Below are 14476 nucleotides of genomic sequence, written 5' to 3'. Positions count from 1 at the left end.
TGGTACTTATGTGTGTGCTCTGTGTACCATGCCAGTGCATGATAAGGATAGACATTTAACTCAATAGAACAGGAGAGGGCTGTACATTTTTAGCCATTTTGGGCCGAAATTGGAATTGCACGTTTTCGGCGGCCCAAATATCGGTGCATCGCTAGTTTTATTCTTTATTTAGTTCTGTGTAACAGAATCAGATTTAACCTTTTTTTTTTTTTTTTTTTTTTACCAATTATCAAAATAAAGTATAGTCCTAGAAAACTATTATTATATGCAAAACAGTAAGTCAAGTAATGAACTCAAACAGCAGCTCTAAGCTGGCATCAAATTTGAAATATGCTACACAATAATTTTACCGAAAAAAAAGGCAAATAAAAAAACAAATAACCAAAAATGCAATTTTCGTCCAAAACTTTCTGCGGCCGAAATTTTGGTGCATTCCTATCCACGATGTAACATTTAACATTCATAATAGAAAATAATGCCCGTAGCTTAACCGGCAAGGCGGGGAGCAGATAAAAAAGCAGAGGTGAGAAAAAAAAAACTTATCAGTGAAAACAGAGTGAATCTGATTAAAAAAAAAAATAACAGTTATGTGAGGGCAGTGCAAGCTTAGCTTGATATAAAATCATTTATTCTATGTAGAAGTCAAACATTTGTGACAAAATCTGAATCTGATCTCAATAGATTGAGGGTTCTTAGTAATGCTTAGTTGAAGTGAAATTCGTGATTCGTAAGTGTATATCAGTGTATCTTAAAGGGACAGTCAAGTACAAAAAACACTTTCATGATTTAAATAGGACACGTTCTAATTTACTTTTATCACCAATTTTGCTTTGTTTTGTAGGTATTCTTAGTTGAAAGCTAAACCTAGGAGGTTCATATGCTAATTTCTTAGACCTTGAAGGCTGCCTCTAATCTAAATGCATTTTGACTGTTTTTTACCACTAGAGGGCATTAGTTCATGTGCTTCATATAGATAATATTGAACTCATGCACATGAATTTACAGTGGAGTCATCACTGATTGGCTAAAATGCAAGTCTGTCAAAAGAACTGAAATAAGGGGGCAGTCTGCAGAGGCTTAGATACAAGGTAATTACAGAGGTATAAAGTTTATTATTATAACTGTGTTGGTTATTCAAAACTGGGGAATGGGTAATTAAGGGATTATCGATCTTTTTAACAATAAAAATGCTGGTGTTTACTGTCCCTTAATGTAGATATGAGCATTATGCTCTGTATTACAAGCAAGGTGAGAGAAACAAAAACACAACACTAGTGATACATTGTGTAAATGAGTAATTACTCTATATTGATCTATTGGTATGTTCCACCCTCTGCCCACCCCTTGCCTCACAAACCTTCACTAACAGGCCATCTTACACTTTAGAAGCTTCTAGAAAACTGTAGATCTCTTCTTTATTTTGCAGAAACGTTACCTCATCTTGCAAGATAACTGATTGTAGCTGGGAAAATAACAAAGGCTCTAAACTCTTTATTGTTCAATTCATTTCATAATGGGATTAGCTCTTTTCTAGCTTTGACTGTTTGAGCTGCAAAGTCTTGGTACAGAAAGATTCTATCACCCCGATATAGTAGCTTATCCGTTTGTTTATATGAAGATAGTATTTTTATCTTTAAAACTTGCAAATCTTACTATAACCGGCCTGGGTTGGTCTCTGTAAGTTTTCATGTTGATTCTATGTACTCAATTGCAAAGGTGCCCTTCTCTGTCTTAAAACCCAGCAAGTCTGGTAGTTCCTCCAGTTGCTGCCTTAACTGTTTCTGGGATACTCAATACTCTCAGATTTTTGAGTGTCAAGTGTCTATTTTGTTGTTCTAGCTCCCTGATTCTATCTAGAATATTTATTTGGGAGTCCTCTAAGTCAGAAATCCTTTGTTCAGCTTCTCTTAATCTTTGTTGAAAGTTTTTAATTTCTGCTGATAAATGTTGTATGTCTTTCTGAACTTCCCTTTGTACACCCTCAATTTTGTGGTTCAGGATCTGGGTTATCTGTGTGATAATTTTAGCATTTTCTTTCTCTACTGAACCTTCTAAACCTAATTGAGGATGCTCTACAAATCTGTTTAATCATTTCCTTAAACCCTTTTCTCCCAGTTTGTTTTTAGGTGGCCCCAGAGGCAGAACTTTTTTTCATTTTCTGCAATGAGTTTTTTTTAGTGAAAATTTTTCTGCAGTGTCTTTAAGAAGCTGGTGTTGCTGTCTTTGTTGCCCTTACTCGGTGTGCATGAGGACAGGTTCATGTACAGCCTGTGTATACACCATATATACACACACACTATACATACATCACATACACACACACACACACACTATACATACATCACACACACACACCATACACACACACACACACACACAACATACCATATACACACACACACACCATACACACACACACACACACACACAACATACCATATACACACACACACACAAACAAAATATACACACACACACCATATACACCATACACCATATACATACACACCATATACGCAACATACACACATACAACATATACACAACATACACACCATATATACACAACATACATATACACACACCATATATACACACACACGCCACATACACACACACAACATATACACACACACACAAGCTATATATATATATATATATATATATATATATATACACACACATACACACACCATATGCACACACACTATATACACACACACACACACCATATACAGACACACACACACACACCATATACAGACACACACCATAACATATACACATACACACCATATACACACACACACACCATATATATATATACACACACACACCATATATATATTAGGGTTGCAACGATACCGATACTAGTATCGGTACCGATACCAAGTACTTGCATGAGTACTTGTACTCGTGCAAATGCACCGATACTTAAACCGATACCTCCACTTACTACCCATATGCTATCTTGTGGTGTTTTTTTCAAACTGTATGTTCCCATTTCATTTAAAGCTGAAGTGGAGACTAAACTAAAAATTGTTTACTACTGTTCTGCCAATAGAATTGCTGTTATTTGTATTATTGTAGGAGAGATCACTGTACTGCGTTCAGACAAATCCCTGAAGTACTGGGCAGTTAATAAACTGAGATTTCAAGCTCTGGCTAAAATGGCCCAAAAATATCTTTCTGCCCCATGCAGTAGTGTGGAAAGTTGAACCTCCTTAGTGATAGCAAAAACAGACTTATAGCTGAACATGCAGAGATGCTTCTGTTCTGTTCCTTAAAAAGAACTTGCCACTAACTTTTGAAAAATTATTCTAATTGCTAGATTGCCTTTTATACTGCTAGTTCTCATCTTGCACAATTATGTTCAAAACATACTGTACTCTGAGGAACATCTTAGCTTATATAATTGCAGGAAGAGTACTCATAGGAAAAATTAAGTTAATCCCAATGAACACTTATCCTGCAATTATAGGACTAGATTTAGATTATATTTGATTGGTAAGCTTTACCAATGCTCTGTTCACATTTCCAATTCCATAGCCTTTAATGGAGTAGGACGTGTAATGAGAGCATTGGTAAAGTTTACCAGTCAAATGTAATCTAGTCCATAGTGTTGTTCACCATGATTAAACAGTATTCTGTTATATTTTTTACTGTATGGCACTTTTGGTTGGTTGCAATTTTATATTTGTTATTTATTGTTGTTGTTAATATATTTTATTGTAATATTTTTATTTCTAAACATGTTCTGTGAACTTTGTGACAAATAAAACCTGTTTTATTATTTCATAATGTCTTTTGAGCTACAGTCCTTCATAATTATAAAGAAGGAATCTTAAATAATTAGTCTGTATTGTGCTTGGTAAACTGTCACATGACATTAAAAAAAAGTATCGGTAATTGGTATCGGCGAGTATTTGAAAACAAGTATCGGTACTTGTACTCGGCCTTAAAAAAATGTTATCGGTGCAACCCTAATATATATATATACACACAACATAAACACACACACACAACATAAACACACACTTATTAAAGAACAAAACAAAAACACATCTAAGTATTTTGGTTGGCTCCTACACTCCTAGAATACATTTTGTTAAGCCCTGACTTACCTTTTCTGCAATGTGCTGTTCCCTGTACCGCACTGGAGATCAGGAAGTGAGAGGAAGGTAGCAAATATTTCCATTGAGATAGAACAGAACAGTGACACCCGCAGGCAGAAATTAAAAGTGCAGGCAAAATTATTTTTTTTAACTGACACTGCCGTTGTTTCTGCAGAGATCCTTCAGTTTCTGCGATAAGAACGTGTTCTGCCTTGGGGTAGGTGGCATATTGTTGTTCACCAAATTTTCAAACTGAAGAATAGGAGATTAACCCAAGCTAACCACCAGAGAAAAGTGCAGGGGTCATTTTTTCTGTTAAGATATATTTTCTGAATTAAAATGTCTCTTACTTTTACTTATAGGGTGCAATAATTTTTGGGCCAATTGAATTATTATATTGTTTAGCTTTTTTAAACGTTTTAGTGCAGTTTGGGAAAAAATTGTTGCGTTTTTTTATTTCTTAAAGGCGCAGTACACATTTTTCTAAAAGTTGTTTGAATCAATAAATGAGGGGATTTATGACTATTGTGGCTATTACTAGTCTGTTCAACATGTCTGACATTGAGGAAACTAATTGTTCTATGAGTTTAGAAGCCATTGTGGAACCCCCTCTTACTTTGTGTACCTCTTGTACTGAAAGGGCCTTACAATGTAAAAAGCATATTTTAGGTAAAGAAAGTGTGCCTAAGGATGATTCTCAGTCTGAAGAGAATCCGGATATGCCATCTAATTCTCCCCAAGTGTCACAACCTTTAACGCCCACACAAGCAACGCCGAGTTCCTCAAATGCGTCTAATTCTTTTACTCTGCAGGATATGGCTGCAGTTATGTCAACTACCCTTACAGAGGTATTATCTAAGTTACCAGTGTTACAGGGTAAACGTAGTAGGACAGGAATTAATGTGAATACTGAGTCCTCTGATGCCTTGTTGGCTATTTCCGATGTACCCTCACAGGGCTCTGAGTTGGGGGTCAGGGAATTGTTGTCTGAGGGAGAACTTTCAGACCCAGGAAGTATGTTAACTCAGACAGATTCGGACGTCATGTCCTTTAAATTTAAGCTTGAACACCTCCGCCTGTTACTTCGGGAGGTTTTAGCGACTCTGGATGACTTCTTTCACAGTTGTCTGTAAACCAGATAAAAACCAGACCCTATTGTGATACCACCAGAGAAATTGTGTAAAATGGACAAATATCTTGAGGTGCCTACTTACACTGATGTTTTTCCGGTTCCTAAAAGAATTTCGTAAATTATAAAGAAGGAATGGGATAGACTGGGTATACTATTCTCTCCACCTCCTAATTTCAAGAAAATGTATCCCATATCAGACACCATTCGGGACTCTTGGCAGACGGTCCCTAAGGTGGAGGGAGCTATATCTACCCTGGCTAAGCGTACAACTATTCCTATTGAGGACAGTTGTGCTTTCAAAGACCCTATGGATAAGAAGTTAGAGGGTCTTCTAAAGAAATTATTTATTCATCAGGGTTTCCTTTTACAACCAACAGCTTGCATTGTTCCAGTTACTACTGCAGCAGCTTTTTGGTTTGATGCTCTAGAAGAGTCTCTGAAGGTTGAGACCCCTTTAGAGGGCATTTTAGATAGAATTAGGGCTCTCAAGCTAGCTAATTCTTTTATTACAGATGCCGCCTTTCAAATTGCTAAGTTGGCGGCAAAAAAATGCAGGATTTGCCATTTTGGCGCGTAGAGCGTTATGGTTAAAATCGTGGTCTGCTGATGTGTCATCTAAATCAAAGCTCTTAGCTATTCCTTTCAAGGGGAAGACCCTATTCGGGCCTGAGTTGAAGGAAATAATTTCTGACATTACTGGAGGTAAAGGTCACGCTCTACCTCAGGATAAGTCTGTTAAGATGAGGGGTAAACAAAATAATTTTCGTTCCTTTCGAATTTTTAAAGCAGTACCCTCTGCTTCCTCTTCGTCCACAAAGCAGGAAGGGAATTTTACTCAGGCCAAGTCCGTCTGGAGACCCAACCAGGCTTGGAACAAGGGTAAGCAACCCAAGAAGACCGTTGCTGCTACAAAGACAGCATGAAGGGACGGCCCCCGATCCGTATCTAGTAGGGGGCAGATTTTCTTTCTTTACCCAGGCTTGGGTAAGAGATGTTCAGGACCCCTGGGCACTGGAAATCGTGACCAACGGGTATCGACTAGAATTCAAAAATTTTCTCCCAAGAGGGAGATTTCTTCTTTCACAGTTGTCTGTAAACCAGATAAAAAGAGAGGCGTTCTTACGTTGTGTAAAAGACCTCTCTACTATGGGAGTAATTCGTCCCGTTCCAAGATTAGAACAGGGACAGGGATTTTACTCAAATCTTTTCGTGGTTCCCAAAAAAGAGGGAACGTTCAGACCTATTTTAGACCTCAAGAGTCTAAACAAGTTTCTCAGAGTTCCGTCCTTCAAGATGGAAACCATCCGAACAATTTTACCAATGATCCAGGAGGGTCAATATATGACTACCGTGGACTTGAAGGATGCATACCTTCATATTCCTATCCACAAGGATCATCAGTTCCTAAGGTTTGCCTTCCTGAACAAACATTTTCAGTTTGTGGCTCTTCCCTTCGGGTTGGCCACAGCACCCAGGATCTTCACGAAGGTTCTAGGGTCCCTTCTGGCGGTTCTCAGGCCACGGCATAGCAGTGGCACCTTATCTGGACGATATTTTGATTCAGGCGTCGACTTATCTGACGAAATCTCATACAGACACAGTGTTGTCCTTTCTGAGAACTCACAGATGGAAGGTGAACCTAGAAAAGAGTTCACTAGTTCCACGGACAAGGGTTCCCTTCTTGGGAACTCTGATAGATTCTGTAGACATGAAAATATTTCTGACGTAGGTCAGAAAGTCAAGAATTCTAAATACTTGCCGAGCCCTTCAATATAATCCTCGGCCATCAGTGGCTCAGTGTATGGAGGTAATTGGATTAATGGTGGCGGCAATGGTCATCATTCCGTTTGCTCGTTTTCATCTCAGACCACTGCAGCTGTGCATGCTCAGACAGTGGAATGGGGACTATGCAAATTTATCTCCTCCGATAAATCTGGATCAAGAGATCAGAGACTCTCTTGTTTGGTGGCTGTCGCGGATCATCTGTCCCAGGGGACGTGTTTCCGCAGACCATCGTGGGTTAGAGTGACAACGGACGCCAGCCTACTGGGCTGGGGGGCAGTCTGGAATTCCCTGAAGACTCAGGGTGTCTGGACTCAGGTGGAATCTCTACTTCCAATCAATATTCTGGAATTGAGAGCAATATTCAATGCGCTTCAGGCATGGCCTCAGTTGGCTTCGGGCAAATTCATCAGATTCCAGTCGGACAACATCACGACTGTGGCTTATATCAATCATCAGTGGGGGAACGAGGAGTTCCTTAGCGATGACAGAAGTATCCAAGATAATTTGATGGGCGGAAGCCCACTCTTGTTATCTGTCAGCAATCTACATCCCAGGAGTAGACAACTGGGAAGCAGATTTTTTAAGCCGACAGGCCTTTCACCCGGGGAGTGGGAACTCCATCCGGAGGTATTTGCCTCACTGATTCTCCAATGGGGCAGACCGGAATTGGATCTGATGGCATCTCGACAGAATGCCAAGCTTCCAAGATACGGATCCAGGTTGAGGGATCCTCAGGCCGAACTGATAGATGCCTTGGCAGTGCATTGGTCGTTCAGCCTAGTTTATGTGTTTCCACCGTTTCCTCTCCTTCCCCGCGTGATTGCTCGGATCAAACAGGAGAGAGCTTCAGTAATTCTGAGCATGCCTGCGTGGCCACGCAGGACTTGGTATGCGGATCTAGTGGACATGTCCTCTCTGCCACCGTGGAAACTTCCATTGAGACAGGACCTTCTCATTCAAGGACCTTTCCAACATCCAAATCTAAATTCTCTGCAGCTGACTGCTTGGAGATTGAACGCTTGATTTTATCTAAGCAGGGATTCTCCGATTCAGTCATCGATACTTTGATACAGGCACGTAAGTCATAAGATATGGCGTAAATATCTTTTTTGGTGTGAATCCAAGGGCTACTCATGGAGTAAAGTTAGGATTCCCAGAATTCTGTCTTTTCTCCAAGAAGGTTTGGAGAAAGGGTTATCAGCGAGTTCCTTAAAGGGACAGATTTCTGCTTTGTCAATTTTGCTACACAAACGTTTGGCAGATGTTCCAGATGTTCAGTCTTTTTGTCAGGCTCTAACCAGAATTAAGCCTGTCTTTAGACCAATTGGTCCACCCTGGAGTTTGAATTTAGTTCTTAGTGTTCTTCAAGGGGTTCCGTTTGAACCCATGCATTCCATAGATATTAAATTGTTATCTTGGAAAGTTTTGTTTTTGGTTGCTATTTCTTCTGCTCGTAGAGTTTCTGAGCTTTCAGCGTTACAATGTGACTCGCCTTATCTTATCTTTCATTCTGATAAGGTGGTTTTAAGTACCAAGCCTGGATTCCTTCCTAAGGTGGTTTCAAATAAGAATATTAATCAGGAAATTGTTGTTCCTTCTTTATGTCATAATCCTCCTTTTAAGAAGGAGCGTCTGTTGCATAACTTGGACGTGGTCCGTGCCTTGAAGTTTTACTTGCAGGCAACTAAGGATTTACGTCAATCATCTTATTCATGTTTTTTTGGAAAGCGTAGGGGTCAGAAAGCTACGGCTACCTCTCTTTCTTTTTGGCTGAAGAGTATCATCCGCCTAGCATATGAGACTGCTGGACAGCAGCCTCCTGAAAGAATTACGGCTCATTCTACTAGGGCTGTGGCTTCCACATTGTCTTTTAAAAACAATGCTTCTGTTGAACAGATTTGCAAGGCTGCGACTTGGTCGTCTCTTCAAACTTTTTCCAAATTTTACAAATTTGATATTTTTGCTTCTTCTGAGGCTGTTTTTGGGAGAAAGGTTCTTCAGGCAGTGGTGCCTTCCGTTTAGGTCCCTCCCGTTTCATCCGTGTCCTGTAGCTTTGGTATTGTATCCCACAAGTAAGGATGAAATCCGTGGACTCGTCGTATCTTGTAGAAGAAAAGTAAATTTATGCTTACCTGATAAATTAATTTATTCTACGATACGAGGAGTCCATGGCCCTCCCTCTCATTTTTCAGACAGATTTAGATTATATTTTTTATAAACTTCAGTCACCTCTGCACCTTTTTCTTTTCCTTTCTCTTCCTAACTTCGGTCGAATGACTGGAGGTGGAGGGAAAGGAGGAGCTATATATACAGCTCTGCTGTGGTGCTCTTTGCCACTTCCTGTTAGCAGGAGGTTAATATCCCACAAGTAAGGATGAAATCCGTGGACTCGTTGTATCGTAGAAGAAATTAATTTATCAGGTAAGCATAAATTTCCTTTTTTCCCCTGTGACCAACACTAGCCGGTGTCGCCAACTGCACCTGCAATTAGATAGTTTTACTGTAGCAAATACCTCCAGAATAGATTATAGTAATACAGACTACAATTCATTTTCCCTGAATCCACCACTAGCCGGAGTCGCCAGCAGCACCTGCACTCAGTTAACTTCAGTATTTAAAAAAAGCACCGATTTTAACAAAAGTTAATCTTAAAGAGAATATGATGGGCCATACTGTAGTGCCTGTTCTTTAATAAGGGCCTGTTATAAGCTTCTTTTCTTGGTGAAGGACAAAGAGTATAGAAATACAGAGTCTGCGAGAACCTAGTAAATAATGTTCCTCTATGCCAGAGGCAGCTGCTACCTTAGTTGTAAATATTTCTTTTTTATTAGGTGTACATAAAAATACTTTTTTTTAACAATTGGCTTGATAGCTCTTTCCTCCTTTTTTTTTTTTTTTTTTTTTTTTTTGCTCGCTGTTACATTTTTACCCAGCAAGTGTGAACATTGCAAGCAGAATTCTGACACTTAAAGGGACAGTCAACACCATCATTTTTGTTGTTTTAAAAGATAGATAATCCCTTAATTACCAATTCCCCAGTTTTGCATAACCAACACAGTTATAATTATACACGTTTTACCTCTTTAATTACCTTGTATGCAAGCCTCAGCAGACTGCCCCCTTATTTCAGTTCTTTTGACAGACTTGCATTTTAGCCAATCAGAGCTGTGTCCGTGGTAAATTCAAGTGCATGAGCTCAATGTTATCTATATGAAACACATGAACTAATGCCCTCTAGTGGGGAAAAGCTATCAAAATGCATTTCGATTAGAGGCGGCCTTCAAGGTCTAAGAAATTAGCATATGATCCTCCTAGGTTTAGCTTTCAACTAAGAATACCAAGAGAACAAAGCAAAATTGATGATAAAAGTAAATTAGAAAGTTGTTTAAAATTACATGCCCTATTTGAAACATGAAAGTTTTTTTTTTTACTTGACTGTCCCTGACACTGAACCCACATTTTTTTCTTTTGTGATTCAGATAGAGCTTTCAATTTTAAGAAACTTTCTAATTTACACCTATTATCAATTTTTTTCTTCGTTCTCTTGCTTTCTTTATTTGAAAAAGAAGGCATCTAAGTTATATTTTTGGTTCAGAAACATGGAATGCAGTTTTTTATTGGTGGGTGAATTTATTCACCAATCAGCAAGAACAACCCAGTTTGTTCACCAAAAATGGGCCGACATCTAAACTTGCATTCTTGCATTTCAAATAAAGATACCAAGAGCATGAAGACAATTTGATAAAAGGAGTCAATTAGAAAGTTGCTTAAAATTGCATGCTCTATCTGAATCCCAAAAGAAAAAATTTGGGTTCAGTGTCCCTTTAAGTATATTAGTTATGTAACGTCTTGCTTGTCTGAATATACTATAAAATCAAGATTATTAAGGTATATTATACAGCTATAAATGAGCTTGTGTCTGCGCATGTTAATATTATTATTTAAAATGCATTGTATGTATTCTCCATGTGACAGTTCCTCATGTACGGAGCTCTGCACTTCCAGATGAACGATACTGAAGAATTTTAGCTTGATTTACCCATGTGAAGATCCCACAATGTACGTTATCTCACATATAAAGCAGGCAGTGAATATTACTAATACTATTTGCATCCTATAACCAGTGACTTGTCTCTGATGCAGAATGGGTCGAGCAGCAGTGGCAAGCGGCAAGATACAGAAGCAGGAAGATCAATCACTCAGTAGAAAAGGTGCAGCAAGTAAGGTGGCCAAGTAGAGGGTTAAATATTGGCAGGTCATATGAATTGTCTGTGGAACTTGAAACTCAAAATTAAACTTTCATAATTCAGAGTTTACAATTTGAAGAACAAAAAAACTTCTATTAGAAAATGTACAGTTTTCTCTTGGTGTCCTTTGTTGAAGAGCATGCCTAGGTATGTTTAGAATCATGCACATATCCCAAGCAATATATGGCAAAAATATATGTAGAACAGTGTTAATCAGTACACTTTTAAAATCTTAAAACACTGCTAGTATATAGTGCTAAGGACACGTGTTCCTCAGCCTAAAGGACATATAGGGAGTAGCAGTAGGGGGGGCTTTAGATGTTATCGGGACGTGTATGTATTAAGGGGATCATTAAGGGCTAACTAGCATTGCTGATTGGTTCAGCTGCAGTTTCCTCTCGGTACAAGCAGTGCTCTGTGGTTCCCAGGTGGTAATTCTACTGTGAGTTCAACCCCTTTGGGGAGGTAAACACACAGTAGTGCAGGGTCGATAGTTTTAAAATTGCATGCTTAAACGAATTAGAGCATTATTATAGACTATTACGGCCCTTTAAGTCTGATAAAAACAATATCAGTCTAAATAGATATATACAGCTCCCCCCTTTATGCTATTTAATTATTTTGTTATTGTGGAATAAGACAACACTCTCTCAGGGCAAACACAAATAATTTATCTCTGTACCCTCAGGTAGTTTAATCTGATATGTTGTTCTTGCAGATGCCCCACAACAAATCTCTCAGTATCACTGTTTTATAACTGAGGAAACAAAGATACTCAGGGAAAATCTGCTTGTGTGGTATGACCAGAACAAGAGAGAGCTGCCCTGGCGGACACTGGTACAGTATCAATAAACTGCACTGCTTCAGTACTCCACAATACTCTAGTATTATCCTCACTGCACCCTCATACCTGTGTGCATTACATATACAAATCCTTAATAACACTTCACCCTTTTACTCCTGCCCTGTTGTCTCAGATGTTTCCCTAACAAACCCTTCTCTCTCACTATCTCCCCTGCTGATGGACTTTTCTTCTGCTGAAATTCTCTGACAAATGCACATACCTAATAAATATGCAATTTAACATACAGAGAGAATGAACAATGCTTATTGGCTTTGGATTCCCTACCCTAAAATATTACCAAAGCTTTGGGACTATGGTTAAGACAGTAAAGTGACTTTCTAATACAATGGAAATGGTTTAAGGAGCGCCTAAAAAGTATATAAAATGTTTATTTACAAATAAAAGGTATTATAAAAACCCAGACTGTCCTAAAAAGGACAGTTAATACTTATTATAATACATAATATAGAATTATTTCAATTGATAGCAGGGAGTTGAGAAAAATAAAATAAATTAAAGGGAAAAATATAAAAAATAAGTGTACACTTGATGGTGTCAATGACCTATATCCACTAAAAGATATGAGTGGCATATATATATGTATGTATGAAGAGAGGGAGTAGGTAGTTGCGCCAAAATGAGAGAAGAGTCGTTTTAGAGTTAAATGCCTTATGGAAAAGTCTAACGAATGCTGCTATTAGTGGTGTCTCACCCCTCCTTGGTGAGACTAAAAGGGAAAGTGGTGAACAGGGTTTGTTCTAATAGCGCTTGCAGAAGACGTTCCTCATGTGCATATGATGGGGAGGATACAGAGAAATGCAAATATCCCAAATGAGTAATTGATCAAGTAGATAAAATAAATGCTTATAAATGCTCACCTGTTGATTCACAGGGTCCAGTTATCCACAGCGTCGTGTGACCTATATTAATACTTGTATTCACAAATAGATGACAAAGAGTACACCATTATGGGTGAAAAGTGGTGAAAAATATATAATATATATATATATATATTGATATATATTAATAAATGTAAGTTAGAAAAAATGGTCGGTAATCTTAACCGGGAGACTGCAAAAAGTATTTGTAGGACTTTCCCACTCTCTATGATTGGACAGAGGGTAGATGGTATGGAAATTCCTAATTAATATGAGCTGAGATCCAGAAAGAAAAAGATGTGAACTTTTATTATTTAAAAAAAAAATGGATTTATTAATAGGTTAAAAACAAAAAAATGCAAAAAGGTAAAAAAGGGGGAATTTAATTTATTATATATAATGTTTAAAAAATATATAAGGAATAAAGATAAATATAGTCACAAATGGTTTAAAAAAATCGGCTAAAATATAATAAGTGTGTAAATGGGTACAAAGTGAAGTAAATAAGTTAATAATTTAGGTATGATAAATATGTATATAATAAAGTAATAAATAACAGAATAAAAAGAAATTTAAATATAAATTGATGCAGGAATTGGCCCTCCGTAAACAACTAGGTTGTGATAAATAACAAAAATTAATGATACGTAATGTCAATAATTAAAAAGCTGGGTCTTTCTAAAGGTAAACCTGGAAAATGGCTGATGGACCAAAATAGCTAGAGTTCCCGGAGGTAGAGCTACACGTCCGTTAAGCTATAAACTTACTATGAGAAGAAATATGGGCTGTAGAGTGGTGGCGATGTGCAGTACTCAAAAGAAGCTGAATGAACAGCTGAAAAGTTTTACTGCACGGAGCTGCTGGCGAACACGCCTGACAGAGTGCCTTACGCGTTTCGTGAGCGTATCAGCTCACTTCATCAGAGGCTATGACTATATATATCTTTTTTTTTATTTTTATTTTTTTTATTCTTTATTAGAAAAATTGTATAAAATGTACAAAAGAAAAAAAGAAAAAGATAAGAGTGTGAGCAAAACTTCAAACACATAACAAGAAAAAAAGACATTTGGGATATTATTACATCTATAAAAATAGTTAACCATCACTGATTTATGGTACCCCACTGTTTCCCCTTCTTTCACTTCACTCTCTTTCTACTATAATTCAACAATCTTTAATCAAGACGCTAAATATCTTGGAACCTGTCCATTCCCCACTCATCCCCACCCCTCCAAGCATAAAAGAAAAGAGAGAGAAAGAGAAGAAAAAAAAACTATATATATCTTTATTCCTTATATATTTTTTAAACATTATATATAATAAATTAAATTCCCCCTTTTTTACCTTTTTGCATTTTTTTGTTTTTAACCTATTAATAAATCCATTGTTTTTAAAAAATAATAAAAGTTCACATCTTTTTCTTTTTGGATCTCAGCTCATATTAATTAGGAATTTCCATACCATCTACCCTCTGT

The 14476-nt window shown here is 37.7% G+C and overlaps 2 protein-coding genes across 3 annotated transcripts in view; one reads left to right on the top strand and one right to left on the bottom strand.

Annotated features, from left to right (window-relative positions):
• The window catches only part of TOE1 (target of EGR1, exonuclease), a 42234-nt gene extending 38093 nt beyond the window's left edge, over positions 1-4141 (bottom strand). Inside the window, exon 1 of the mRNA XM_053693570.1 lies at positions 4125-4141. The gene's annotated coding sequence lies outside the window, so the exon portion shown is untranslated. The remainder of the gene's footprint in view (positions 1-4124) is intronic.
• Positions 1-14476, top strand: part of MUTYH (mutY DNA glycosylase) — a 79194-nt gene that overhangs the window by 10148 nt on the left and 54570 nt on the right. Inside the window, exons 2-4 of one of the 2 annotated variants that reach the window (XM_053693573.1) lie at positions 11008-11091; positions 11176-11243; positions 11998-12116. In XM_053693573.1, coding sequence (XP_053549548.1) covers positions 11177-11243; positions 11998-12116 — 186 coding nt within the window. In that variant the 5' untranslated portion in view covers positions 11008-11091; position 11176. Of the gene's footprint in view, positions 1-11007; positions 11092-11175; positions 11253-11997; positions 12117-14476 lie in introns of both variants that reach the window. The other variant, XM_053693572.1, reaches the window with a different exon arrangement.

The sequence above is a fragment of the Bombina bombina genome, chromosome 10, assembly GCF_027579735.1.
Source record: "Bombina bombina isolate aBomBom1 chromosome 10, aBomBom1.pri, whole genome shotgun sequence".
In the NCBI taxonomy this organism is placed as follows: Eukaryota; Metazoa; Chordata; class Amphibia; order Anura; family Bombinatoridae; genus Bombina; species Bombina bombina.
This window is presented reverse-complemented; position numbering and strand designations above follow the sequence as displayed.